Source organism: Neovison vison, chromosome 7, assembly GCF_020171115.1.
Source record: "Neovison vison isolate M4711 chromosome 7, ASM_NN_V1, whole genome shotgun sequence".
In the NCBI taxonomy this organism is placed as follows: domain Eukaryota; kingdom Metazoa; phylum Chordata; class Mammalia; order Carnivora; family Mustelidae; genus Neogale; species Neogale vison.
The window spans coordinates 154,756,870-154,784,365 of record NC_058097.1 but is presented as its reverse complement, the minus strand read 5'-3'; the positions used below and the strand labels follow the sequence as shown (position 1 = coordinate 154,784,365).

The 27,496-nt window shown below is 52.9% G+C and overlaps 2 protein-coding genes across 8 annotated transcripts; one reads left to right on the top strand and one right to left on the bottom strand.

Annotated features, from left to right (window-relative positions):
• The first annotated feature begins 513 nt into the window (after window positions 1-513).
• Window positions 514-22,314, top strand: APBB1 (amyloid beta precursor protein binding family B member 1). 7 transcript variants are annotated; one of them, XM_044258718.1, is made up of 15 exons: window positions 514-607; window positions 7,652-8,386; window positions 13,892-14,067; window positions 14,167-14,223; window positions 14,303-14,388; window positions 14,503-14,566; window positions 15,004-15,153; window positions 15,537-15,664; window positions 15,771-15,776; window positions 16,076-16,190; window positions 16,329-16,413; window positions 16,669-16,752; window positions 21,203-21,318; window positions 21,466-21,642; window positions 21,727-22,314. In XM_044258718.1, exons 2-15 carry the CDS (start codon window positions 7,666-7,668, stop codon window positions 21,892-21,894), a joined length of 2,133 nt encoding a protein of 710 aa, XP_044114653.1. In that variant the 5' UTR covers window positions 514-607; window positions 7,652-7,665; the 3' UTR covers window positions 21,895-22,314. The 7 variants fall into 7 exon arrangements, with proteins under 7 accessions (XP_044114653.1, XP_044114652.1, XP_044114656.1 ...); XM_044258717.1 differs by having other exon boundaries at window positions 13,889-14,067; XM_044258721.1 differs by lacking the exon at window positions 15,771-15,776.
• A 352-nt stretch (window positions 22,315-22,666) lies between these two features.
• SMPD1 (sphingomyelin phosphodiesterase 1) lies at window positions 22,667-27,468 on the bottom strand. The gene is made up of 6 exons (XM_044258716.1): window positions 26,983-27,468; window positions 25,302-26,074; window positions 24,595-24,766; window positions 23,893-23,969; window positions 23,566-23,711; window positions 22,667-23,401 (listed from the first exon to the last, which is right to left on the bottom strand). Exons 1-6 carry the CDS (start codon window positions 27,313-27,315, stop codon window positions 22,992-22,994), a joined length of 1,911 nt encoding a protein of 636 aa, XP_044114651.1. The 5' UTR covers window positions 27,316-27,468; the 3' UTR covers window positions 22,667-22,991.
• Between the last annotated feature and the right edge of the window lie 28 nt (window positions 27,469-27,496).

Below are 27,496 nucleotides of genomic sequence, written 5' to 3'. Positions count from 1 at the left end.
CCGACGCTGTGTCCTCATCGCCTCTCCACCAGGACGTCAGGGACTGCTGCCGCAAGAGTGGAGCAGCTGCCTCCTCGGAGCCCCTCCCCAGGCGGCCGCCGCCCGGCCACAGCCACAGCCCCTAGCGCTCCAGCCTCGTGGGTGGGGCGCGCGCGGGGGTGCGGACCCAGGGCCCGGCGGGGCGCTCTCGGTGAGTCCGGGGCCTCGCCGCGGAGGGCGGTGCCCGGATGGGCAGGGGTCGACGGAGGCAGGGGCAGAGCTCTGGGACCCGGGGACTCGGGCCCAGGGCTGGCGGCTGGCCGGGGCAGCTGGGCGGTAGGGTGCACGGAGGCCCGAGGGTCCCGCAGGGTGAGGCCCCCAGGCAAGCTGCGGCAAGTGTCGCCCGCGACGGGCTCGCGCGCCCGTGGCCGCGCGCGGCCCAAAATGGCGCCTCTCCGCGCTACCTCCCCACCCCCCGAGCCCCGCGCGCGCCTCCGACGCTCGGGGCGCGGCCCCGCGGCCCGCGCGCTCCAGGGCGGGGGATGTTGTGATGGAGAAGCCGCCGCGGAGCCGGAGCCCCGCAGTCTGAGCCACCTCCGCCACCTGGGCCTGGGGCCTCCCCACGCAGGTAAGAGCTGCCCCTGCCCGGGCCCAGGTCTGGAGGTCGGATCCCGAGCCCTAGCAGTCGGCGGACCCTGCAGCCCCTTCCCTTTGGTCCCTCGGTCTGGGTCCCCCCCGGTCAGGCCCCATCCCCGCTGACGGTCCTCCCGCCGCGCGCATTCCGACCGCCGTCCTGTCCCTCCCTTGTAGGCTCTACCTCGGTCATCACAAGGCCCCCTCCCCAACCTTTACCTCGTGTCCTTCGGGGCTGGAGAGGGGCGAGAATGGGGTACACGCAGCGAGGGGTCGATGGGGGGAGGGGTGAGGGGGAGGGGAGGTCTAGGGCTGGGATTGGGACGTGGGGTGAAGTGGCCAGAGCCTTTACGGTTTTCTGCAGGGTCCCTGGCCTGCAATCTGTCAAGCCGCATTCAGTTGCCCTCAGCGACCGAGGGGTGTGCCCTGGGGCCGGCTGTGTCCCCAGCTCAGACAGGAGGCCTAGCACTCGCAGCAGCACTCATGAAGAGTAGTTTTGCTACCGCCAATTCAGAGGTTATTCCGAGCCTATTTTGCATCTGCCTGTGCATTTCTTGCATTCCCAGCCCTCCAGCATAGTCCCATCTCTCTCTACTCTTTCAAAGCCAAAACCTTGCCTACACTTGCTGTCTCCATGTCTCCACTTCCCATTCATTCTCAAAACCACTTCATTTGGTCTCTGTCGCGGACATCCACCGAAACTGCTGGAGCCAAGGTCACCGGAGACCTCCATGTGGCCGGTTCCAAGGGACACTTTCCTGTTTCCCCTTTAACCTTTTAGTATATGCAGTGGTGTGCGTTAACTCTCCTGGAAGCATTTTTCTGGTTTCTCTTGTCCGGCATTGTCTGCTCCTTCATGGTCTCATTTGCTACCAGCTCCTTCCCCTCCCTTTAGATGTTGGTAAGGCTCTTGGTTCTGTCCTGAGCTGTGTTCTTTTACTCTGTACTTTCTCCTCTGGTATTTTATTCCCTCCCAAGTCTTCAGATTCATATATCTATATCTATATCTACACTGATGATTATTAAATGTGTGTATCTGGCCCAGACCTCTTTTCTGAACTCCATATCCAGCTGCCCTCATGACATCCCCATTGAATCAAGAGAAATTCCATACCTACAGATTCCAAGCTGAATTACCTTCCATGTGTTCCCTCTCTACCCTTCTTCCAAATCTGTTCTTCCTACAGCTCCCAGAAATGGCTACTTTCCAATCAGTTATCCAAGCTGGATTCCTGGGCAACATTTTAGATTAACCTCTCTCCCTCATCCTCTGCATCTAATGTCACCAAATTCTGTCACATCCGCTACCTAAATATTTTTCAGATCCATTCATTTCACTCCATCCTCACTACTACCAGATTTAATCTAGGCCAACACTCTTTTTCCCCCTCATTGCTCTAATAGCATATATTCTCTTGCCTACCTCCCATTAAATGCTCTCAACACAGTGTGATCTTTTAAAAAAAATTGCAGCGATCTAATTATTTATTCATTCAGCAAATAAACTTTGAGCACCTTTTACATATCAGGTAGTGTTATGCGCTGAAGATATAATTATGAACAAAATAGACTGCAATCTTGTCCCACAATCCAGGAGGGAATCAGAATAAAATGACAAGTGTAATAAATACCATGAAGTGGATGGTGCCTTGAGAATACATAAGGGCACAAGCTAAACTGGTCTGGGAGGTAGAGAGAGAGAGCTGAGGTAGATTTCTCTGAGAATGTGACATTTGAACTCAGATGTAAAGGTTGAGTTCGAGTTAGTTAGGCTGAGGGTTACCAGAAGGAGGTTCCAGGTAGAAGGGAAAAATCACATGCGAACACACTGTGAAAGGAGAGAGCATGAGGTCTTCGAGGAATCAAAAGAAGGCCAGTGAGGCTGAAGATGGAGAGGAAGGCCGAGACCAGTTTAAACCGAGCAGGACAGTTTAGGCCACGTTAATAATTTTGACCTTAAGTTCTTTGTCCTTGGTGTGGATTGTGATGACATTGGATGCAGAGAGTAGATGAAGTCCAGAAATTTTCCTTGGAGAGAACATTATCAGTATCTGGGGATTGATTAAACGTAGGGGGTGGTGAGGGAGATGATAGTGTTAAGGATGGTACCCCTGCTTCTGATTTGCACAACAGGATAGGTGGTTATATCCCTCCATGAATCAGGATTCTGAAAGAGGACCAGTAAGGGTGTGGGAGAGAGAAACATAAGCAGGCATATTTGAGAAGCCTTTGAGACATCCTGGTGGAGATGTTGAGTAGGAAATTGAATGTACATGTCTGGAGCTTGGATGAGGGGTCTGAAATGGAGATGTAAATTTGGAAATGGGCAGTATATGCCCAATGAGGTGACACCCAAAGCTATGGACACAAATAAATACTTACATGGAATATTTGGTGAGAAAGAGAAAAGGGCATAAGAATAAGCCATGAGAAATCCCACTGTGTAACAGCTGGTAGAAGAAGGTGAGCCAGCAGAGGGTTCTAAGAAGCCACCGGACAGGAATTAGAGTGTAGGCAGAAAACCGGGAGATGTAGCATGAGGAAGCCATGGATGAAAGTTGGATGAGAAGCAGGGTATCGAGGGATGCTGAGAATACAACCAAGATTATGTGTGGGTTGGATTAGATGACATAGGGTTCTTTTGACCTTGGCAAGAGCTGTTACTGAGACGTACTGTGGGTGGAAACAGGATTGGAGAGGGTTGAGCAGTGAGTGCAAGGTGAGGAAGTGACAACAGTGAGTAGAGACAAGTCTTTTCAAGAAGTTTGCTTGAGCTGGCAGTGGGGAGAGAGAGAGAGAGAGAGAGCAGTTAGTTGCACTGGAGGAGTGTCAGTAGAGAAAAATTCTGCATGTAAGTTGGTAGATAGTGGGTCCCATTGAGAAGGAGAGGTTGATTATATAGAAGAGAAAATGGATAAACAGTGGTATAAAATTCCTGGAAAGTCATGAAAGGAAGGAGGGAAGTAACAGATGAAGCAGTTGGTCTTAGGAAGAAGGATGAAGGGATAGGTGTTGAAGACAGCAAGTTTGTGTTTGAGGACATCCCTCAACTGGTGGCTTCTGTTTCCTCTGTGAAGGAGGATTGGGAGGTCTTCCTCTGGGAGCGAGGGCTGGTGCAGGGGGTGGTCCCAGGAGAGTTGTGCTCTTGTGTCAACTTAAAAGTCCTTTCCTGGACTTTGCCTGGGTGGCTCAGTGGGTTGAGCCTCTGCCTAGGGGTCCTACTATTGAGGCCGCATCAGACTCTCTGCTCAGCAGGGAGCCTGCTTCCCGTACACACCCCCCCCCCCCGCCTCCTGCCTCTCTGTCTACTTGTGATCTCTCTCTCTCTCTCTCTGTCAAATGAATAAATAAATACTTAAACAAAAAAAAAGTCCTTTCCTCAAGCAGCTCTTTGCTGATGTCTGGGCTAGAGGAAGACAGACTCTTACCCCTGTAGTGCCTTATTGCTCCCCATCACAGTACTCCATCATTTATTCAACAAATAGGGAGTACTCATCGGTGCCAGGGACTGGCCAGACACTGGCACTGTTCTGTACAGTAAGGGGTGGTTTCCCTGCTGATCTCTGTGCTCCACCGGGGAGGGACCATTGCTTTATAACTTATCACTCTTCCCCATGCCTGGCACAGTGCCTTGCAAATAGTAAGCTGTAAGGTTACAGGAGGCTTGACCTTGAGTGGGATGTGCCCCCCACCGCAGCTCCTTCAGGCTTAGCGGCCACTCTTTTAGCTCCTTTCCATGAGGGCTCCGCCCAGCTCCCTACCTTGAGCCAGAATCCATGTGGCTCTTTCCATCCTTTGAGAGGCTTCAGGTACACCAAACTCCAAAATGTGCCTCTTTTTGAGGATACTGGGCTGCTGGTCACCCTTTGACCACAATAAGTTAGGTGATGGCTCCACACAGTGCCTTGAGCCAGGTGCCTAGGCTTCAGTGCTATTCACAGCAGAACTTCCTCATTTCTCCCCTAGTACCTTCTGCCCTGGTGACCAGGGGGACAGGGCTGTCCTGGAGATGACCTGGCTCTTCAGCGCCCCAGCCTCATAGTGTGTGTGTCTTTCCCAGATCACACCTCCAAGTGCTAAGGAGGTCGGTCCTATCCTCACCTATAAGCCTGGCTGCATCAGAGAAGGGCTCGTCATCTCCATGATCCTCTGCGCTCGCCAGCCACAGGTCTCCCACCATCCTGACACTCATGGAGATGCCACCGTGGAGCAGCCTTTGGTCCAGCATGTCGGCTTACACTAACTCCCTCCCTTCCTTTTCTCCAGATCTTGGTCCTCGCTGCTCTGGGACGCCCTGCCTTCTTGGGTACCCTTCATCATTCTCCATCACCCTCCCTAACACTCTCGTTGCCTGCTTTCAGCCCACAGGGCCACACAAGCTTATCTTGGTGTCTGCTCCAGCCTCCAGATTCTGAGTTCTGAGCCTCCGAATTCCTCTTACTCTATGTCTGTCCCCTCCATCCTTCCTTCGGTCCTTCTGAGGGCCCACGCTGTGACACATGCACAATGCACGCTCCTTGGTAATGGGAATGTGAAGTTGAGTAAGACACAGTCTTGGGTGTTTGGTTGGAGTGGGGCACTGGCTATCGTGAGACATGGAGGAGGGAATGGTCCCCTGTGCATGAAGAGGGAGGACTAAATAGGAAAGGCTCACTGCTTCGGAGCTGTGCTGCTGAGCCAAGTTTTGAAACATGAGCAGAGGTTCTCACATGGGGAGATAGGATTCCAGGTGGGGGGCGGGGAGAGCACTGTAAACAAAGAGCCAGAGCTATTAGGGTGTGACATGTTCTCGAATCTGCCACCCTTTGTGAGGCTGGAATGTCAGGTGTGAAGGAGGCAGGGAAGGGGGAGGAGGTCTGAGAGGTCATAGGAATTTGCTCAAGGAGGCTCCTGCTAGTGTGCACAGCCCTTATCCTGAAGGGAGCAGTGAGCCATCTGAGTTTTCCAAATGGGGAGTGACACAATCTGGTTTCCATTTTTGGAAGATTACTGTGGTTCTAGGTAGTGGCAGAGCTGTTTATTTTTCTCGTTTATGCCCGTGACCATGAGTTTGCTTATTGCCCAGGTGGAGCCACACCAAGTGCCCCAGCAGTTCCATATGAAGCAGACACACAGACAGGAACATTTTTTCAATGCATGTCACAGATGTGCACACAGAATTGTGCTAGGGTGGGAGGGAGGCAGGATGGAAAGGCGTCATGCACTCCACCTGAGAGACAGGCAGCCTAAAGCTTCTCACTGGCAACCTGTGTTCAGGGCTGAGAGCTATAGTGAGGTGCAGAGAGAACCAGGGCTGGGAGTCAGGGGAAGAAAGAACTCCTCAGTGGGGTTTTGGGGTGGGGAGAGAACTCTCAGGTGAGAAATAGGGGTAAAAGAACCATGCAGTGGGAGTCAGAGAGAGAGGTGTGCAGTGAGAGGCAGGCAGTGAGGGAGAGTTGTGTGCTGGGGACAAGGGTCAAGGAGGCCTTATGGGAGGACTCAGGGAGGGCATGGGGGAAGTGGACAGCAGGAGCTAAGGGGGCCAGGATGAGGGAAAATTGGGTAGTGGTTGGTCGGGGAGAATGGCCGGCGATGTGGTGGCAGTGAGGGTCCAGGGAGTAAGCATTTTACAGGAGGGGTCAGGGAGGGAGGGGGGTAGAGAAATGGAAGGTAGGAGAGACAGGGAGGATGCAATGAGACCTTGATGGTGGGATCACTGGGTGATGTGGCTGGAAGGACAGGTAGGCAGAGAAAGTGATCCTCAAAGGCTTCTAGTGAGAGGGGTCCAAGGAGACAGGAAGTGGGGGGAGGCTGTCACTGTGGACCAGAAGATCCCCTCACATGAAGGGCAGATGGGATTTGGTTGGGCCACCACGAACAGTGGTTGAGACACAGTAACGTGGCCCAAGTATGTTTTCTGAAACTGGCAGAGGAATGCTAAAATCAGGCCTGGAAGAGATAGGAGGGCCTTTCAACAAATATTTATTGAATTCCCGTTCTGTGCCATTACTGTGTTAAGCTCTAGGCATATGGCATTGAAAAAAAGAAAAAATCCTCCACCATGGAACTGAAATTATAGTCATGAGGAGACAATCATTAAACAAATAGTAATAATAATATTGGTAAATACCTTGACAGATGGTGCTAGGCACCAGGGAAGGTTTGGGTGTTGCTGAGAGAGGGCATGGTGGCATGCAGTTTTAAAAGGGTGTCAGGGAAAGCCTCACTGAGAAGGTGATGTTCAGATCAAGACCTGAAGGCCTGGAAGGTACAGGTCAAAAGCCCCTGCAGTGAGCCACCAGACATGGGGCATTATAGGGTCTGGGAGATGGAGTGGTGCCCAAAGTGAGGTACTTAATAGAAACACTCATCAAAGTGTAGTTTCATGCAGCAAAAGGAGCTGTGAGTTGGAGCTGATGGTCCTTCCTCTGTGACCTTCCTTCCCAGGTCCATGCCCTTGAGAGATGGTTCTGCTGCTCATTCTCTCCTATTCTCACAGTCCCTAGTAAGGCTGGGCTTCAGGGCTGATTGAGCCCAGTGATTGATGATGATAGGAATACTGCCTGGGGAGCTCACACTGGGACACTGTGGATAGCAGCGTGACAAGAGGAAGGGGGCAGTCAGTGTCCAGTGTCCAGAGCACATGAGCCAGTCCCACAGCAACTGGGTCCCTGGCACAGTAAGCCCTGGTCGGATCAGCTGGGGGTGGGGACGCACAGAGAGCCATTGTGTGGAGGCTCTGCCGTTGGGAGTGAGGGCAGAGCAGGGGCTGGCTGTGCTGGCTCAGAAAGCTCAGGACTGGGGACTGGGGCCCAGGGGAGACTGTGGACCTGGCTCTAGCCTTTGGTGGAGATGGTTGTTGAGTGGGTGGTGGTGAGAGGGGACAGGAGTTAAGCCTAGTCGTTGTCTTGGGAAAATAGCTCCCAGGACACAGACTGGTGGGTGCTGGTCTGCTGAGCATGAGGGAGTCGAGGAGGTATAGAGAACAGCCTCAGGCAGATGTAGGGGTGCTGCTGTTCCCACCTGGAGGCTCAACGCGGTCTCCTCTCCTCACCCACAGGATCTGCCAAGGCCATGTCTGTTCCGTCATCACTGAGCCAGTCGGCCATTAATGCCAACAGCCACGGAGGCCCCGCTCTGAGCCTACCCCTGCCCCTGCACGCTGCCCACAACCAGCTGCTCAACTCCAAGCTGCAGGCCACGGCTGTGGGACCCAAGGACCTGCGCAGTGCCATGGGGGAGGGGGGTGGGCCTGAGCCAGGCCCTGCCAATGCCAAGTGGCTAAAGGAGGGCCAGAACCAGCTCCGGCGGGCTGCCACAGCCCATCGTGACCAGAATCGCAACGTGACCTTGACCCTGGCAGAGGAGGCCAGTCAGGAGCCTGAGATGGCACCTTTGGGCCCCAAAGGCCTGATGCACCTGTACTCTGAGCTGGAGCTCTCTGCCCACAATGCGGCCAACAGAGGGCTCCGAGGATCTGGCCTGATCATCAGCACCCAAGAGCAGGGGCCGGATGAAGGAGAGGAGAAGGCGGCAGGGGAGGCCGAGGAGGATGATGAGGAAGAGGACGAGGAGGAGGAGGAGGAGGACTTGTCTTCTCCCCAAGGGCTGCCTGAGCCCCCGGAGAGTGTGGAGGTGCCCCCCAGGCCCCAGGCCCTTGCCGACGGTCCCCGAGATCACAGCAAAAGTGCCAGCCTCCTGTTTGGCATGCGGAACAGTGCGGCCAGTGACGAGGACTCAAGCTGGGCTACCTTATCCCAGGGCAGCCCCTCCTACGGCTCCCCGGAGGACACAGGTACCTTATGGAGCTTGACATGGGGAAGATGGGAGGGCAAGAGGACAGAGGTCAGGCCTCTCCAAATCAAGGCCAGGGCCAGCCAGGGCATGAGCCACAGAGCCCATGTCCTCAGTCCTCAGCAGGCCATAACTGGGTTTTCCTGAACAAAACTATTCCTATATTCAGAATGTTTGTACAAACTGATAGATCCATCCATTGTGGACGCTGATGGATGGTGGACTTGTTGCATTTAGGGAGCACTTTCAAGGTACTGCCCTCTGCTCAGCGTTATTGTACTGAATCCTCATAATTATGTTGTGAGTCTGATACTATTATGGGGCCTGTGCTACAGATGGTGAAAAGTCAGCCTGGAGAGGTTAAGTAGCTTTCCCATAGTCACAGACATTCTGTGTTCATAGTGGAACTGTGTCTAGACCCGAGTTCTTAGCCCTGCTTACCCTGCACTGGTGCATGTGGCACAGTGAGCCACGTGCACGTGAGCCAGCTTTTACCAGGCCAGGTTTGGAGGCAACAGCACCTCCCCACGCAGGTCTACCTGGAAAGACTGAGGTCGGGGCTTGTATGCAGAGCACCACTCAAGGCATTACGAGGATACCATTTTGTATTCTTTGTATCAGGAATAGAATACTGACTAAAGGTTAGGAAATAAAGGAAGAATAAATAGATCCTTTGTGGGGTTGGACAGGAGGAGAAAGTAGAAAGTAGGTATTAGGACTCCAAGGACTGATCATTAAATGTGTCCCATTTAAATAAATTGAGTCTCTGTCATGTAGAGATGCAGACAGAGTTGAGGAACAGAGGACAGAGATGATGGGTCATAGCTACAAGCCTGGAGTTCTGTGGATTGGAGTCTAAGTAGAGCCTCGGAAGGACTCTGCTGTGCCCCTGGCAACAGGCACCGTACCAAACCCCAAATTGGGGAGCCTTTGCAGGGGAGCATGCAGTTCATGGAGCCGTGGAGCCAAGGGCAGTGCATCATCCCCTTTCCTTTTCCAAAAACTTATTATGGACATTTTCAAACATCTACGAAAGTGGAGAGACTAGAATAGTGAGCCCAGTTTACCCATGATGCAGTTTCAGCAATTATTAGCACATGACTAATCTTGCTGCATCTATACCCTGATCTACTCCAGGCCCTAGCCTAGGTAATTTTAAAGCAAACATTCAAATCCATAAGTGTTCACCCATGCATTTCTAGAAAACAAGACTCTTAAAACAATCCCCAGTACCATTATATTGCATACAAAAATTTAACAGTAATTCCTTAATATTGTCAAATATCCAGTGTTTACGATTTCCCAGTTGTTTAATAAATGATCCCCCACTCTGCTATTTAAAAAGTTTTGATTATTTTGAATCAATAATCAAGTAGTCCTAGACCTTTTGATGATGGACGTGTATCTCAAAGTTTCTCTGAGCTGTATGTTATGCTTCCATCCCTCTGTCTCTCTTTATTTCTGCTTGCGGGTTGTTGTTGTTTTAAATTGGTGACACAGTGTTATTTGGCCTGGGTTTTCTGTGGTCTGAATTTGCAGACTCTGTCCCTGTGGTGCCATTGAGCAGGTGTCTCTTCCCCTAGATTTCCTGCAAATTTGGTAGTGTGTTCCAGAGACTTGATCAGATTTGGATTTGAGAGTTTTTTTGGTATTTTGCTTTTGCAAGGACACCTCATAGGTGATATCGAGTGCTTCCAACAAAGGCAAAGTCTGATTGCCTCTCTTTTCTGTGATGTTAGTGACTTTCCATGGTCATTGCTTGGACCTCCTTTGAAGGGAGCAGCTGCTGCTTCACTCTGTTTATAGGGTTGGGTGAGGGGAAATGTAGTGGCAATGGAGCCAGTTCATGACACTTTTCAGTGTAAACTGAAAACTGACACTGATGTGAAATATCTCAATTTCTAGATATTAACAACCAACTCTGTTTTTTGAAAAAGCACCATGCAGGCCATACAAAGTCTGAGTCTCATATTGGTTTATCGGTTGCTAGTTTACAGACTCTGCCCTAGCTTGGGGGGCTGGAGGTTTGAGTCAGAGGCCAAATACTGGAGGGCGTGATTGCTCAGAGGCTGCTGGGATGGTCAGTGCAGTAGCTGCACCTGTGAGCCTCCTGGGAGAAGGAGGCTGGAACTGCTGAAGAAGTGGAAAGGGCCTGCTGGGCATGGGGATCGACCTCAGTGAGAGGGGATGGCCAAGGATCAAGCTCTGGTGGAGACTCTGGAAAGTGGAGGGAGTGGTGTGGCGTCAGCCTGGGGAAGGGGTCCAGTCACTGCTTACTCCTTTGTAATTGTGGTGCCATGATCCTGAAGGCCACGGAGAAAGTCTGGGCTCATGTAGGAACAGAGTAGAATTGAGCAAAATTATTTTCCCCTTCCCAGCCTAGGATCTCCACAAAGTTTTTGATTGAATAAGTGCCTGAATGAATGAATGAATGAATGAATAAGTGAATGAGTGAATGAACTTAACTACCTGTGTTGGGTTCATACTTGGTGCCAGGTCTTGTCCTAAATGCTGAGAAGGCATACTATAGGGGACAGAGGTTCCTGTCCTCATGGCACTTACAGTCTAGTGGGGGAGACAGAGATAGATGGGCAGCGCTCTGATCAGCATGGTGAGCACTGGGATGGGGAAGGTGCAGCAGGGTGACCCAGCCCTGCCTGTGTGTGTGATGCGGGAGAGGGGGTGGGTCAGTTTTAAGGCATGATCTTTACATGTATCCCTGAAGGAGGAGTCCAGTGAAGAGTGAGGAAGGGAGGCTGGGCTTGGAGAGGATGAGGGGCATGCCACGCAGGAAGAGAGAGACAAGGGGTGGAGGGTGATCAGAGATAAGGCTGAGAGGCAGAGGTTAAGGGCTGAGAACAGCACACAAACCCAGGGAGGAGTTTGGGTTCTATCCTGAGGGCAAGAGAAAACAATTAAGAGTATTAAAGTGGAGAATAGTTCAGTATTTTCGAACAGTCATGTGGGCTGTAATGTGCAGTCCAGATTGGAGGAGACTAGGCTGGAGGAGGGAGCCCACCTGTGAGGCTGTTGCAGCAATCCAGGGAAAAATTGCAGGTAGTAGCTTGGACTCCTGTAGTGACATGGGAATGGAGAAGAGGAGAGAGCATTACGTGACTCACTGACTCCCGAGCAAATGACTACATCGGTTTCACCATGAAGACATGCGTGGATGGATGAAAGAATGATACACAAACCTTTAAATCCATGTGTGAGCTTCTGAATGAGTTGACGCAAGAGGGGAGATGTCCATTCTGGAATAAATGTGTGCATGCGGCGGCAAAGGCCTGAGTGGGGCTCTGCTTGGAGGGAGATATGCCAGGCTCCAGAAGGGCCTCCCAGATGGTTGGGGAGAGAGGAGGAGAGCGGCCCCTCCAGGACAGATCGGAAGGATGACGCTCTTCGAAGCAGGAAGGTACAGGCTAACAGGGATGGCAGATGGATTGGTGTTCGTGACTCAGTCAGAAGATGAATTGGTCCCCAGATTCAAGAGGTGTATGATCCTTCATGAAGAAGGGTGTGGCCGTGGAGGGCACGGTTGCCCTCGGTGCCCGTGTTCCCGGAAGATTTGACAGGAGAGCCCTGAAGGTGATAGAGGGTCCCTGGGAAAGAGTGGACATTCTAAGTCCCTGGGGCGTGAGGAAAGGGGAGGGTGGAGGGAGACGAGGTGGTAATGGCTACCTAGAAGGCTGGACAGGCAAGAAGAGCCCCTCCTCTGTGGGCCCACCTCATTTGCAAACAGGGTGGTAAGACATCTTGCTGAAATAACTCTCCCATCAGGTGTGCAGCCACCTTGGGTAACCACACCTGCTCCCGGCACCCCTGTGCCTGGTTGCCCAGCAGCCTGGGTCTGGGGACTGCCTATATCCTCAGTGCTGCCTCTTGGACCAGTCAGGATTCCTCGTTTCCCTGGTAACGGGAAGCACGTCAGCAGTCTGGGCGCTCCCAGCCGGCCTGGTGCTGCGGTTGCCGAGGAGACGCTGCAGCCTAGCTGGGCCCTGGCAGGTGAGGGGGGCTGTTCTGGGAAGCCCTAAGCCCATCCTCAAGCTTGCTGGGGCCCAGCCCTCAAGGCCCACTTTGGGGCTCAAACTGCAGGACAGGTTCTGGGCAGGGGAGGGATCCCTGGGAGCCCTGAAGCCACACCCTTTTTGTGCTGAGAGCTCCAGGCTTTGCAGAGCCCCAGGTGGCTGAGGTATTCCCAAGGCGCTGAGCTTCCTGGTGTCCCTAAGACTAGGTTTGACTGTGGTGCTGTGGTGCCTGTTGTGGGGTGGGATGGAGATTCAGGATTGGGGGAGGGGAGCCAGGATTAGAAAGAAGAGATGTGAGCAGGAAGGGCTGGGGTCTTATGAGGACCCTCCATCCCCACGCAAAGGAGGTCCCCTCCCATGGTGGTCCTGGCCCCTCCTTAGTGAGCGCCAGGTGGGGGAGGATCTTGCCTGGCAGGCGCTCTGCCCTGGTGAGAAGGGGGCGGTATGAGCTTTTCTCTGCAGCCCAGCACCAGGCTGTGAGCCCAGCTGGCTGGGCTGGAGGGGCTGTGAGGAGGGAGGGTGGAGGCAGGAGGGGCTGGGAACCAGCGCCATGTTCTCCCAGGACTTCTTCCTGGCCATCATCCTGCAGGACAGCAGCCCAGGTGAGGGGTAGCCCGAGTCTGGGCTTGATGTGGGCTGGGGCTGGGTGGGGAGGAGAGGCAGAGGAGGCAGAAGCTGGCTTATGGAGCTGGAGTGGTGTGGCTCTGCTAGAAAAAGAGGGGTGTATGTCACAGGTATGTGTACATGTGCAGAGAATGTTTGCCTGCATCTGTGTGTGCCAGGGGTTAGGGTATGAGTGTCTGTGGTATCTGCACACATGTGGCAGAGGTTGACTGAGTGTGCATTCACTGTCTGGGTGGTACCCACACATTTGTGGGGGGTTGTTGTGGGTGTGGCTTCTGCACACGTGTGATGGGAGCTGATACATACAACTGTGTGTGTGCATACCTCTGCGTGTGGTGTCTGCCTTAGGCTATGGCTGGAGTTGGAGTGCGTGTGTGTGTTTGCCCTTGCTCATGTGTGTGCATCTGACTGTGATACCTGCCGTCTCTGCTGGTATTTTTTGTGTGATGGCTGCACAGGATCGTAGTAGGGCTTGTATGTGTTGTGTATCCTAATGCACACATGTGCGCAGGAGTTGCTGATAAGTCCGTGTACTTGAGAGATGGATATCCATGACAGGAGGTCAGTTAGGGTCACCCAGTCTCCTTCCCTTCTCTCTGCCTCCCTCCTTCCTTCTATGTGGGCACATTAGCCAGGAGCAGGGTCCAGGAGGAGACCTGAGTCGTGTCCCCGGCTGGTGGTCCCCCATGTTGTGACTCCAGACTGCAAGCTCTAGGAGGAAGCAGGAACCTTGTGTTGGGGCCTTCCCCCATCTCTTCCTCTTCACCATGGGGTCTCCTCAAGAGGACTGGGCATCAGTACCTATTGTCTGCTTGTTGGGTGGGCAGACCCTCATCAGTCCCCCTACCCAGCAGATTCCTTCTGGAACCCCAACGCCTTCGAGACGGATTCCGACCTGCCGGCTGGATGGATGAGGGTCCAGGATACCTCAGGGACCTACTACTGGCACATCCCAACAGGGACCACCCAGTGGGAGCCCCCGGGCCGGGCCTCTCCCTCACAGGGGAGCAGCCCCCAAGAGGAGTCTCAGGTGAGCTCACAGGCCTATTGTCTTTTGTCCAAGGGTGGAGGGGTGGTGCTGCTGGAGCCAGACGAGCCACCCACTTATCACTCCCATCCCTCTTCCTAGCTCACTTGGACAGGCTTTGCCCACAGAGAAGGCTTTGAGGATGGAGAATTTTGGAAGGTGAGGGGACCTGCTTCACAATGGGTGAGGGGGAGAAGGGACACCATTTTGGCCCTGACTCCTCTCTCCCTTTCCCAAGGATGAACCCAGTGAGGAGGCTCCTATGGATTTGGGACTGAAGGACCCTGAGGAGGGGACATTGCCCTTCCCAGCTCAGAGTCTCAGGTGAGTGGGAAGGCATGATAGAGTGTGCTGGCAGGGGAATGGATCTCTCTGGGAGGGACCATAGGACAGCTTCATGTTCAGGGATCTGTACCAAGTGTTACCATCTTCCTCCAGCCCAGAGCCATTACCCCAAGAGGAGGAGAAGCTGCCCCCACGGAATGCCAACCCAGGGATCAAGGTTTGTTCAAGACCAATGCCTGTTCCCCAGGTTGGGGCTCCTCTGTGTGCAGGAGACCCCCTGTGTCATGTTCTGGGGGGGCATCTCTGGTCTCAGGAAGCTCTCCAGGTCCTGAGTTAGGAGCTCTTCCAGTCTTAGCACAGATCCCTGTGTCTGAGCCAGAAGCATGTCAGAGTCTAACTCAGCCAATCCAGCACCTTGGCAGGGGGTCTCTCCAGGCTTGGCTCAGATGCTTTCTTGTACTGGCAGGGGTCTCATCTCAGACCATCCCCCTCCCACCAACCATATCCTGTTTGGGGAGCTTTTCAGTCTTAGCTCAGAACACCCTCCCAACTGCCATGTTCTGAGTCAGAAACTCCTCTGCTCTTAGCAGAGAGCATCCTGTGTTGGGGGGGTCCTCCGGTTGTACCTCCCACCCCCTCTTCTGTGTCTGGCAGTGTTTCGCCGTGCGCTCCCTAGGCTGGGTGGAGATGACCGAGGAGGAGCTGGCTCCTGGACGCAGCAGCGTGGCTGTCAACAACTGCATCCGGCAGCTCTCCTACCACAAAAACAATCTGCACGACCCCATGTCTGGGGGCTGGGGGGAGGTGAGGGCTCAGCTGGCGGGTGTGGTTCAGTGGAAAGGGAAGGAAGCTGTGAGAGAGAGAGAGCGTGAGAGAGCTGGGTTGCCCAAGCGATGACTGGGGGAGGGAGGTGACAACCCCCGCAAGTGACAGCCCGGTGAGATGGGTGTGCAATCCCAGGTGGTGGCCTGGGGAGATGGTTTCTAGCAGTGACCAGATCATGTAAAACCAGATCATGTAAGAGATGACAGACGTGACTCGAGTAGAGTGAGGCCTGCAGGGCGGGTGGTCTCACACCAGGGCCAGGGGCCCAGAGCTGTGGCTGACCTCCCCTGAGCTGGAGGTGGCAGAGATCGGCCACCTCCCCAGCTGGGGCTCCACTGAGTGCCTGCTTCCTGGGCCCACAGGGAAAGGACCTGCTGCTACAGCTGGAAGATGAGACACTAAAGCTGGTGGAACCGCAGAGTCAGGCCCTACTGCATGCCCAGCCCATCGTCAGCATCCGCGTCTGGGGCGTCGGGCGGGACAGTGGAAGGTGGGAGATGGGCTGGGGATCCTCGGGTGGGGGTGCATCCAGCAGTCAGAGTGGGGGCCCTCCTTCCTAACTCTATTCTTTGCCTCTCTTGTGCTGCTGGACCCAGAGAGAGGTACTTATGTCTAATTTACCTTGACCGTTTCTCTTCCCACACCTGGACCAGATGCCTCAAAGCACCGAAGTTCCCCTATTCTGCCCTGCCCTTTCCTGCCCGCTGTGCTCGCCCATCTTCCCCCACCTCGGCATGCTTGCCTGTCTATGCCCCAGCCAGAAGGCGGCACCCACAGGACACCAGCCCGAGGGCAGGAGCCCTGAAGGAGTCGCAAAGGACAGGGAGGGCTTGGGTGGGTTAGGGATGACACCTCACACTGGATGGCACTGGGAGACACTGAGGTGCCCCTCCCCCAACAGGGACTTTGCCTACGTAGCTCGCGATAAGCTGACCCAGATGCTCAAGTGCCACGTGTTTCGCTGTGAGGCACCTGCCAAGAACATCGCCACCAGCCTGCATGAGATCTGCTCTAAGGCACGGCCCCCTCTGCTCCCTGGACTAGCTGCCATTTGCTCTACAAGGATGTGGGTGGGGTCATTGAGTGGGGGTGGGGGACTCCAGGGCAACGAAGACCTAACAGACTCTCCCTTGCTCCTGCCCTCCTCTCCTCAGATCATGGCTGAAAGGCGTAATGCCCGCTGCTTGGTAAATGGACTCTCCCTGGACCACTCTAAACTGGTGGATGTCCCTTTCCAAGGTCAGTGCCACAACCCTGCCAGGTCCAGCTCAGCTTTGTCAGCAAAGGTGAAGTGACTCAGGAGGAGGCACAAACTACTACGTGGACATGGGCACATGGAGACTAAATTCTTTGGATCAAATAAGTCAAAGGGAAATGGGGAAGGGGGGGAGGTAGGGCCTTGGCTGGGTGCATATCCAGCTTATGCCCTGGTGGTGGGGACTGAGAGTGAGCAAGGTCTGCCACCACGACTGATCCCTCTTTTCTTTCCCACAGTGGAATTTCCAGCACCTAAGAATGAGTTGGTACAAAAGTTCCAAGTCTATTATCTGGGGAATGTGCCTGTTGCTAAACCTGTTGGTATGTGCATTCTTCTTCACCCAGGGACCACCACCTTGATACCAAGGCAATGCCCACCCTCTGCCCCCAATGCCTTTTTTTACCAGACCTTCTTCTTGCTTGACTTCACTCTGCCCTTTAAAATGCATCCCAGCTTGTTGTACCTCTGTCCCATCTGCACTCTGTGTTCCGCCTGTAAGTAGCAGTTGGCTTGCCTTCACTGAGTTTGAACCGGTGAACCAGGCACATCGGGAGATGCACTATTGCATCCCATGGAGAAGCTTTGATTGGTTTGGGAGGCAGGTCCGAGATGACTGTAAATACCAGGTAGCAGCTGGGAGCTGGGTTTGGTACTGCAGTGCTAAGGATGATAGATAGGCTGTGAGCATCCAGAGAGGAAGCCGTGAGCATAGCCGTGACATGCTTTATTGCTTGCGAAGTACTTCCTTATATGTCATTTAAGTCTTGACAGTCCTGTCAGGTTGGGATTATGGTAATACCCATTTTGTAGATAAGGAAACTGAGTAGAGCCTGTCTGGTTGTCTCTTATATTTCCAGTGCTTTCACAGTACATTATTTGTTTGCTCATTCACTTAACGAATTCCTATGAAGCCCACCTTGGGCTGGGTCTTGGGAGAACAATGGCCACAGCTTTCGTGGAGGTTACAGAAGGTTACAGCAGAAAAAAACAGCAAAAAAACAAAAACAAAAAAGGAGTTAGTCAAATAATCATATTAATAATAAATGTCTAATTATTAACTGAGTTATTCACTGAAAGAAAGTAGCAAGGTGCTATAAAACTATGTTGGAAAAAGACTTTCTTGAGAAAGTGACATTTGAACTGAGATAAAAAAAAAAAATGAGGTGGGAGCTAATGGGATAAACGAGATGGAGATAGGAATAAAGCAGGGGAAGAACTCTCCAGGCAGGGGTGAACAGGGTAGAAGAGGACCCTAGTGGAAGGTACTTTGGTACTTCAAAGACATTGAGAGAAGGCCACTGGGGCCAGAAGAGGCTGGGAGCTGGGTGGCACTCACACCTTATATGATGTCAGAGGCCACATTAACCGTTGGTTCTTCATCCTGAGAGCAGCAAGGAGCTATAGTTGAGTTTTCAGGAAAGCACTTGGCATAATCAGATTTGAATTTTGTAAAAGCTGGCTTTGGCTGTACCATGGAGAAAGATGTTTAGCAGGTGGAGGTGGGTGTGAGGAATCAATTCGGAGGATCTTTGAGTAGCCATGGCCGATAAGAAGAGTATCACGGAATATGGTGGAGCTGAAGAAGAGTGTGCAGATTCAAGAGGTGTTTAGATAATTAAAATCAACAGGTCTTGGTGATTCACTGACTGTGGGAGGAGAGATGGAGGTATTCAGGCTGACTCCTGACTTCCTGGCTTTGGGAATTAACGGATGGTGACACGCAGACACTGGAAGAAGTCAGTTTTGGTATGGAGATTGGAGTTCAGTTTCAGACATGCCAAGTTTGATGGGGAAGCTGAGTGACAAACTTGGGTTAGCAGTTGGATTCACAGAGGAGCGGATTGGGTTACAGATTAAAGTGTGGCACTATTGGGTTATAGAAGTAATCAAAACCATGAGTGTGGCAGCCCACAGTGAAAAGAGAAATGAGGCTAGGCCTAGCTTTTAGACTTTCTAGCACTTAATGGATGGAGAAATTATAAGGATTGTGAGAGCAGAAGGAGAGAGAGGGGGAGGCACAAAAGAGGCCACTTCAAGAAGTGGTCAGATATCACATCAAAAGATACTTAGGAAGAGCTCAACTGTTTGGTGTCTGGATAAATGAACAGACAAATGCAACAATGAATGAGACCTGCCTCAAATGACATGACTAGGAGATGGTAGGCCTAGGACTCAAACCCCGGTCATCTTTAATTGTCTGCTTTTCCCCTCAAACCATGCTGACTTTAATGACCAGCACTTTAAATCCTATAAGGGAACCCATCTTAGAAAGGGTGGGGATTGAGCTGGGGTTAGAAAGATGGCCTGGATTTGCAGAGGGGAGTTAGTACTCCAGTTGGATTCAACGCAGGGCCAGAGACATGGAGCTGGGGGTGAGAAAATCATGCTTAGGGAGCAGGAAGGAAGCTTGGCTGACCTCGACGCCTTTGCTTCATTTCTTTCTCCTTTCATCCTCAACTTCCAAACCCGTGTTGCCTCTTCTAGTTATTACCCCTACTCCCCTGTCAACCCACCACCTCATGTAGGTTCTCACTATAATGAAACAACTGTCTGTGATCCTTGACTGCCCCTCTGCTGCCCGTTACCTCGACGGGTCTGCTCTATTGAGTCTTTAAAGTTATTTACTACTTTGTCTCATCTTCCCTTTTTAACCTCCAGGAGTTTAACATTGGCTCCTCATGAGGCTGCAATATTGATTCATTCATAAATCATTCATTTATTCAACAAGTGACTATTGGATGCCTGCTCTGTGCAAGGCACTATTCTAGGTTCTTGGTACACATTAATGAACAAAACTGACAGATTCTTGCCTTCAGGTAGCTGACATTCTAGTCAGGAGAGACAGACAATAATGAAATTACATAGTATGTTGGAAGGCAACAATTGATATGGGGAAAAAAATGCATAGTAGAGTAAGGGGGATTCGGAGTGCAGGGCTAGGGGTCAGGGTAAGTTTTTAATCCCGAGTTGTCACCAAATATGGCAGATTGTTTCTAGGCCACAGTGTTCCACTACATTCCCCACCTCTGTACTGATCCATGCTCCAAGGCCAAGCGCCACCCCCACGCCCTATGAGCTTATTAAATGGTTTGACTTTGATATCTTGTCCACACTTACGGTCCTTGAGATTTTCCACTGACTGGCATAAATGTCAAACACACCACAGCCCTTGCCAATCGGACCAGACCCACTCAGGAACTGCCCGTGTTTTCACCCATCTGTGGACTCCTAGCTTACTTGGTTATACAAGTTTGGAACGCATTGGCCAGTATTGCCTTGAGGGTGTCTTGCTCAAGTGTCTGGAATTCCTTAAGTAGATAAGCCCTGTGCTGGGACTGGGGACACATCGATGAAATAAACATGCCTTCTGTCCTTGGGATGTCCCAAGTTGTCCCAGTTGTCCCAGCAACATTCCCCCCTCTGCCCTGCAGCAGGGAAGGCTTCCTGGGTGGGGCCTGGGTGAACCCTGAAGGAGGAAAATTAGGAGTTTCTCACATAGTCTAGAGGGAAAGGGCACTCCAGACAGAGGCTTTTTCCACAGTTACTGCCTGTGTCCCTTGAGGGCATACTCTTCTTACTTTGTATTCCCCATCTGCCTAGCAGGGCATTTACCAAGATTAGGTATTAATAAATGCTACATAAATCATTTGAAGCTCAGGGAGCAATACAATATGAGGCTTGACAGCTCAGATGAGGCCAGTTTTTGGAGGACTTGCATGCTTGCGAGGGGAATTGGGCCTTGATCCAGCCAAAGGTAAGATGAGCAAGGCCAAGATGAGGGAGGGCTTTTGAGGAAGTTATTTGTCCTCTTCCTTGTCCTCTGCCCACAAAGGGTCCATGTGGTCTGCTCCTCTGGGAGCCCAGAGGCCCTGAAAGGGGCGAGAGGGCCCAGGAATGGACCACAGAGCTGCATGTCTTTGCATCGGCAGTTTCTTCTAACCTCTTAGCTGTGAAGGTAAAGACAGTAGATCACACATTCATGAGAAGTGCAGGGACCAGAACCCATGCCTCTGCCATGCCATTTGTTGCTTCTGCCTTGGTTCTCGGCCAAGTGCAACCAAGAGTGAAGTATTTAATAGCAGTTTGAGGTATAGGAAGCCACCCTTTTACAGGGGGATGTTGATTGATCTAAAAGCTACAACTGTCCTTTTAGCACATTATAGAAATTACAGAAATTTACTGAATCCAACTAAGATTTGACAGTCCTTCTAATTCTGAAAATAGAAAAAAAGAGAAGGAGCAGGGGAACTGTAAACTTCAATTTCCTTATCTGTAAAATGGTGATAAAAGAATCAATTGATTGTTGTGAGGTATGCATGGGATTGTGCACTGTAATGACTGGCATGCACTGCCACACACACAAGTCAACATACCTCAAGTGAATATAGAACAAAACAAAGGTTGTCTTGGGAGAAGAGTGGCTAATACGTGCTGATTTGGGAGTTCTTGTGGTACGATGCAGTAAATGTCTGAACGTGGGTGAACACTGAGAGCCAAGATAAGGGGAGGTCAGAGCTTAGGTGGGGATCAGTTCATTTTGAAGGTTGAAGGAAGAGGCTGAGTCAGGTGAAGAAAGCTAAGCCTAGGATTTAATATAGAAGAAACCAGAAAAGTGCTAAATCACTGAAGCCAAGGAGGAGGGCACCAAGGAAGGGATACCTGTGCAGCTTTATACAGCACTGTAGACTGGTGAAGTGGGGATGGAGCAAAGGCCCTGGGGTATCCTCTCCCCACTCCTAGTGGTGTCATATTTGTGTCCTTATCTTCCAGGAGTGGATGTGATAAATGGGGCCCTGGAGTCAGTCCTGTCCTCCAGTAGCCGTGAGCAGTGGACTCCAAGTCATGTCAGTGTGGCTCCTGCTACCCTTACCATCTTGCATCAGCAGGTAAAGACTGGGGTGGGAGAAGGCATGGCTGTGCTTTGCCATGGAGGGGAGCCTGGGGTGGTTGAGGAAGAGCTGCCAGTAAGGTGGATGTGCCCCGTGGAAGAGAGGGTTGGGCAGTTCCTTTCTAACCGGGTTCCATCCCTCCAGACGGAAGCAGTGCTGGGGGAATGTCGGGTGCGTTTCCTCTCCTTCCTGGCCGTGGGCAGAGATGTCCACACATTTGCATTCATCATGGCTGCCGGCCCAGCCTCCTTCTGCTGCCACATGTTCTGGTGTGAGCCCAATGCTGCCAGCCTCTCAGAGGCCGTGCAGGCTGCGTGCATGGTAAGTGGGTAGGGTGGTGGTGTGATGACGCCCACCTCACAGGGGGCAGGCTGGAGAGTGACTGCCCCACCTGCCTCTTTACAGCTCCGCTACCAGAAGTGTCTGGATGCACGCTCCCAGGCCTCCACCTCCTGCCTCCCAGCACCCCCTGCTGAGTCTGTTGCCCGGCGTGTAGGGTGGACTGTCCGCAGGGGCGTTCAGTCGTTGTGGGGTTCCCTCAAGCCCAAACGCCTGGGGGCCCATACCCCCTGAAGCCCTCAGTTCTCCTTCCACCTGCTTGCGTTGGGTCCCAGGGAACTCAAGGGTATGGGGCAGGGAGGGGCCCTGGAGGCTATTGTTAGGCCTCACCACCACCCCACCCCCCCGCCCACCAAAGTGGCCCCTCCCCAGTAGCTGGGGTTCCCTGCTTAGGGGCTGGGGAGAGAGAGACCTAATCCCTGCAAGGAAGTGACAATACTGGATTGATAAGGGGAGCTAGAAGCAAAGCCAGCCCCTGGCTCTCCACCCCCACATTTCAGGTGGAGCAGGAGGAACTGGTCTAGGCCAGGCCCCATCTTGGTAGGGTCCGGCAGGGGCAGGAGGGGACTGGTTCAGGCATGGGTCCCCTCCCCCCTGTTCCATGAGCACCTCTGCTGTACTGATATCACTAATAAAGTCTGTCTGCCCTGCTAAGCCGTGTGCCTTCCTGTGCCTGCATTACATCATCACCTGCAGTACCCTGACCCCTCAGTTAGGCTCATATTCCCAAAGCCACCATACCCTCCCTGCTTTATTTTATTATTATTATTATTTTTAAAGATTTTATTAATTTATTTGAGAAAGAGAGAGAGGACACACAGGGGGAGGGGCAGAGAGAGAATTCCAAGCAGACTCTGAGAGCAAAGCCCCACTCAAGGCTCGATCCCACGACCCTGAGATCATGACCCCAGCTGAAACCAAGAGTCCGAAGGCTTAACCGACTGAGCCACTCAGCTGCCCTGCCCTCCAAGCTTTAAAAGAAGTAAGTGGGACGATCACAGAGGGGTCTGGAGTCCATGTCTCTTATCTTTATTTTAATAGCCTGACAACCAGGCGACAGCATCAGTACAGGGTTCCTGGCTGGCCAGCACAGCTCCTGTCTGATCTGCTGGCACAGTGCCAACTTAGACCTTAGCTCCACAGCCATGAACAGCAGTAGTCCCAGGGCAGGCCGAGGCAGAGCAGCTGCCCCTTCTTTATCTAGCCAAACCAGCTCCATGAAAGAAGGTCCTGTTTCCCTGGTGTGCTTGGGGCTCAGATGCACTTCTTACCACAGCTATCATGTGGGGTTTTTGCTCCTTTTCTAAGATTTCCTCTGGGCCCTGGGGGTGCTAGCAGAAAGGTGGCCTTGGCTGCAGGCTCTGGACATCCAGGAGGCCTCCATCTGGCACTAGATGGCGACATAGAGCAGGGCTGTCAGAGCGAGCAGAGAGCTGGGCGCACAGAGTCGTCAGGCGGCAGGGCATGCCACAGGGCTCTGAGGGCGGGTGGCCCTTATGGTAGAGAAACCAGAAGGTCTGGAACAGTTGCGTGTCACCCCGCATGCGATACACTAAGTCATGCCAGGCGGCAGGCAGTGCGTTGGGCAGCCCGTAGGTTTCTCGAGCCCTATAGAGACGCTGCCAGTGTGGCGTGGCTCCTGGTTCATTAGCCTGGGTCAGGTTCAGGATGTAGGTCTCATGATCCAGGACCACATGAGAGCTCCCCGGGTAGTTGCCATCTATTTGGTAGACCCGGTAACCTGCAAGGAGGGAGAACTGACTGGAGAGGGAAGGAGCCAAGGCCACTCGGGGGAGGGGTAACATGTCCCACCTGCCCTTTGCGAGCCTTGGCTCCAAGTCTGTTTCTGCTTCCTCTATCCCACCAACTTCCTCTATCCTAATAGCTCCCTTCCACCTCACTTACCAGGATTAAGGCCGATGTAGGTGGTGGCACTGGGTGCCAGGAAGGCTACAGATAGTGGCCGGCTCAGGGTCTCCTCGTCATAGAAGACTTCAAACTCATCCACGTGGGTGTGGCCAAAGAACTGACCAGCCAAGGTGTTCTCATACCTGCCAGAAGATACTAATTATATTCAGAAGGTTCTAGGGATAGGGAGGAAATCTGGGGAGATGGGATGCTTCTTTCTTCACACACTGAACTAAGAAGCCTCTACCCCAATGGAACAGCAGGAATAAGATGCTGAAAGGAATTTCCAACCTTCATCCACCCCTCATCCCACCTCCCTCCTACCTGGCTACTATTCGGTAATAATTCCAGCTCCAGCTCTTCAGGCAGTGCCCCGGGGGAATGTGGCCAATTATATGTACCTGCAGGGAGAGTTAAGGAAGGTTATCAGGGATAATGCCCCTCTATTTGCTAGATGGGATGCTGCCTGATTCATGAGTTGTTCAATAAAGCCAATTAGATTTTTTTTTTTTTTTTAAGATTTCACCTATTTATCTGACAGAGATCACAAGTAGGCAGAGAGGCAGGCAGAGAGAGAGGAGGAAGCAGGCTACCCGCGGAGCAGACAGCCCGATGCGGGGCTCGATCCCAGGACCCCGGGACCATGACCCGAGCCGAAGGCAGAGGCCCCAACCCACTGAGCCACCCAGGCGCCCCGCCAATTAGATCTTTTAAATAAATAAACAAGTAAACAAACAAACAAATTATCAGAGCAAGGAAGGGTTCAGGCAGCCCTGGCCAGGAAAAGTTGGTACTCATTTCCCACAACGGCCGGCATTGCTGGCCAGAGACAGGGAGTAGATGAAAGGGTTTCTAAGAGGGACCAGGAGGCGAACTCCCAGGAACACTTATTGGGAGCCTCAGAAAACTAAGCTTCTCTGCTCACGGGTGTTCTGGCTCTAGATAGGAGTCCGGTCACAAAGGGCGTGCTTCTTTCCCAACCCCCACCAGCAACTACTACACCATGTTCTCACCACTTTCCCTCACCTTGTCTCCTCGATCCTCAGCAGCCTGAAGCTCCCCCACTAGCCACTGGAGCTGTCCAGCGGGATCTGTGGAGTTGATCAAGAGCCAGAAGTTCTCACGGGAACAAAAATTCATATTGAGAGAGATGAGACGAAGGCCAGGACGTGGGGAAAGGGCATAGAACCCCCCAATTCTGGAACAAAGTGAATATGAAGATCAACACTCATTCATAATCCAGGTCCTGCTCACCCAGTCCTGTGCTAAGCATTTGGGTAGAAGGCAGAGGCACACAGGACTTTCACCAAGAAGCTCCCATTCCAGCTGAAGACCAAAAAACAGTACTGATTGTAGGGCCCATGTGACTGAGATGAAGGGGCTCAGAAGGCTAAGGGCTCTAGGAGTTCAGGGAAGAGATAAGTGAGCTAGAATGGGAAGGCCCTTCACAAGGAATATGATCTGGGCCTGGGAAAGTTGGGATGTTAAAATGGGGGGTGCCAACATTTTAAAGAGGGCCAACATGAGCAAAGATATGGAGAGGTTATGCTGTCAGCCCTGTGAGGGAGGGTGTCTGGACATAAGGGTAGGGATAGAAGCTACAGTCAGAGGTGGGGGAGGGCCAGTGAGGAGAGCTGACTCATGATAGAATAGTTACAGGTAATGCCCAGAACTTCTACTCCCTTCCCTATCATCCACCTTTCTCTTCCTGGGTTTCCATGGACCTCAGCTACCTGAGAGTGTGAAGGGCTTCAGCAGGTAGCCAGGACTCCCACACCTTGGCCATTGCCTCATAGAGCCAGCTGGAAGAGTAATTGCCCTCTATGAAAGGGGGAGGGAAGCCATTGACAGGTGTACTCTCGTGGTTGCCCACAGCAGGGTACACAGGCACTGGGCCCAAGAACTTCTTCACAAGGGCTGTAACAGTGGTCAGGGCCCGAAGCTGGTCCTGACGTGATTGATGCCAGACGTTGTGGGCGGGGATGTCTCCTGTCCAGTACACCATATCAAAGGGGCCAGCAGGGCCCAGCCCGCTCAACAGGCTCTCCAGGGTCCGCAGGGGCAGGTCACACTTGCTGTACTCGCCCCAGTATCCAGCACCTGGGCGGGAGGTAGGTGGCAGGCCAGAATCCTGGCGGCAACACAGAGGGTTCTCACAGTCAGGGTCTGTGCCCTCCAGGTAGTCATGATCCCAGTGCAGGTCAGTGAGGAAAAGGATGCGACTGACAGGGGCGCCTGGGGCTGGGGGTTTGGGTGGTTGTGGGGAAGGCTTTGGTACAGCTGGCAAAGAGATGTTCCAAGATGAGAAGATGTCCCAGTGCCCGCAGGTGTTGCCCAGGAGCAGACCACAGGCCTCAGATGGGCTCAGCACGGAGCGTGTCCACACTTCCACCATGTCATCTTCAAAGAGCTGGACAGCTGATTGGCACACAGTAGGCGGTGCTATCTTCAGCAGTTTGCAGAGCTTGGTGGCCATGGAGCCCATCCAGGCCACACTGGGCTCCTTCTGTAGTGGGAAGAACAGTGATGAGAGGTCAGAGGCAGCACAGGAACCAGGCCGAACCCTGGCTACCACCCTTTGTATCTCCATCTCCAAACTGGGGCCAGGCTGGCCTCAGTGCCACCGTGAAGAGACCTCAGTGCACTCTCTGCCTCCCACAGACACTGCCCTGTGACTCAGGCAGCACCAGGCCAATAGTTCCTCTTCCCCTCAAGAGGCAGTGGCATTTCAGGCCTTTTGCTTACCCAGCTGGCTTCCTCAGAAACTGTCTGCAGAGTGCCCTGAAATCTGGGCTGGGTAGTATATCTGGCCACAGTCTGGGGCAGGCCCTGGAGAACACTGCAGAGCTCACTGACCAACTAGCACTCATCATAATCCCATCAGGGTCAAGACATCACTATCTAGTCCCACACCCCTGGATGTTTCTGAATTCAAGTCCTTGTTGAGTAACTGGTACAAGGCCTGGTGCTCTGGATTAGAGGTGCCAAGTTTAAGGCACAGGGGATTCAGTGTCAGATGTACAGGGAAAAAAGTCCCAGCCCTTCCCCTAGCCGCCAGCTGTGTGCCCTTATGCAAGTGACTTCACCTCTTCCAAACTCTAATCATTTGTAAAATGAAGATAACAACTGTAATGAACACTTCACAGGTTTGATTTAACCTATATAAAATGGCTAGCACAGTGGCCGGCCCACAATTTCCACTCTTTCCTTTCTTCACAAGGTCACAGTGGAGGTGGTGCTGGTGTGTAATCATGGGTGTCCCTAAAGGACAGCAAATCCGGTGAAGGCTTGTAGATAGATGCCAGCCTCCCCATCAGGTTTGCTTTTCAGGACCCCAGGCCCAACACCTCCCTCGCCCTTGCCCCCACCAGCGCTCCCCTGGGCTGCACCATCACAGCCCTTTTAAGCGCTCACCTTCAGCCCAAAGTCGATGGCGGTGAACAAGCCTTTGCAGACTGGGCAGGTGAGATTCCACCACCCAAAGGCGTTGCGGAGCTGGGGCACTAAGCGACCGAACCTGGCGGGATGGCTTTGGGAGGGAAGAGGGTGGGCCCCGGCAGGGGCCCAGAGAACCAGGGAGTCGGGCAGCGCCAGCGCCAGAGCCAGGCCTATCCACAGAAGCCTCAGTCTGGGGCACCCCCGGAGCCGGTCCGATTCCGTCTCCCCGCCGGATCTAGGGTGGCCCTGGTCGGGAGATACTCCGTGGCGGGGCATTGCCCGAGTTCCTAGATAGGCCGCTTCGCCCATCGGTGTCCCGCCGGTCTAGGTGCAGGCTCTCAAGGGGCCGAGCAGCGACAGAGACAGCTGACCAGCCCCCGCTGCAGTTGGGGGACTGCTTCGCGTCCAACCGCAAAGCAGCTCCACCCCTTCCTCTTCCTCCGTTCCCCAGCTGCTGACGGCCGCCGCTGCCAAGAGTCCTGTCAGCGCC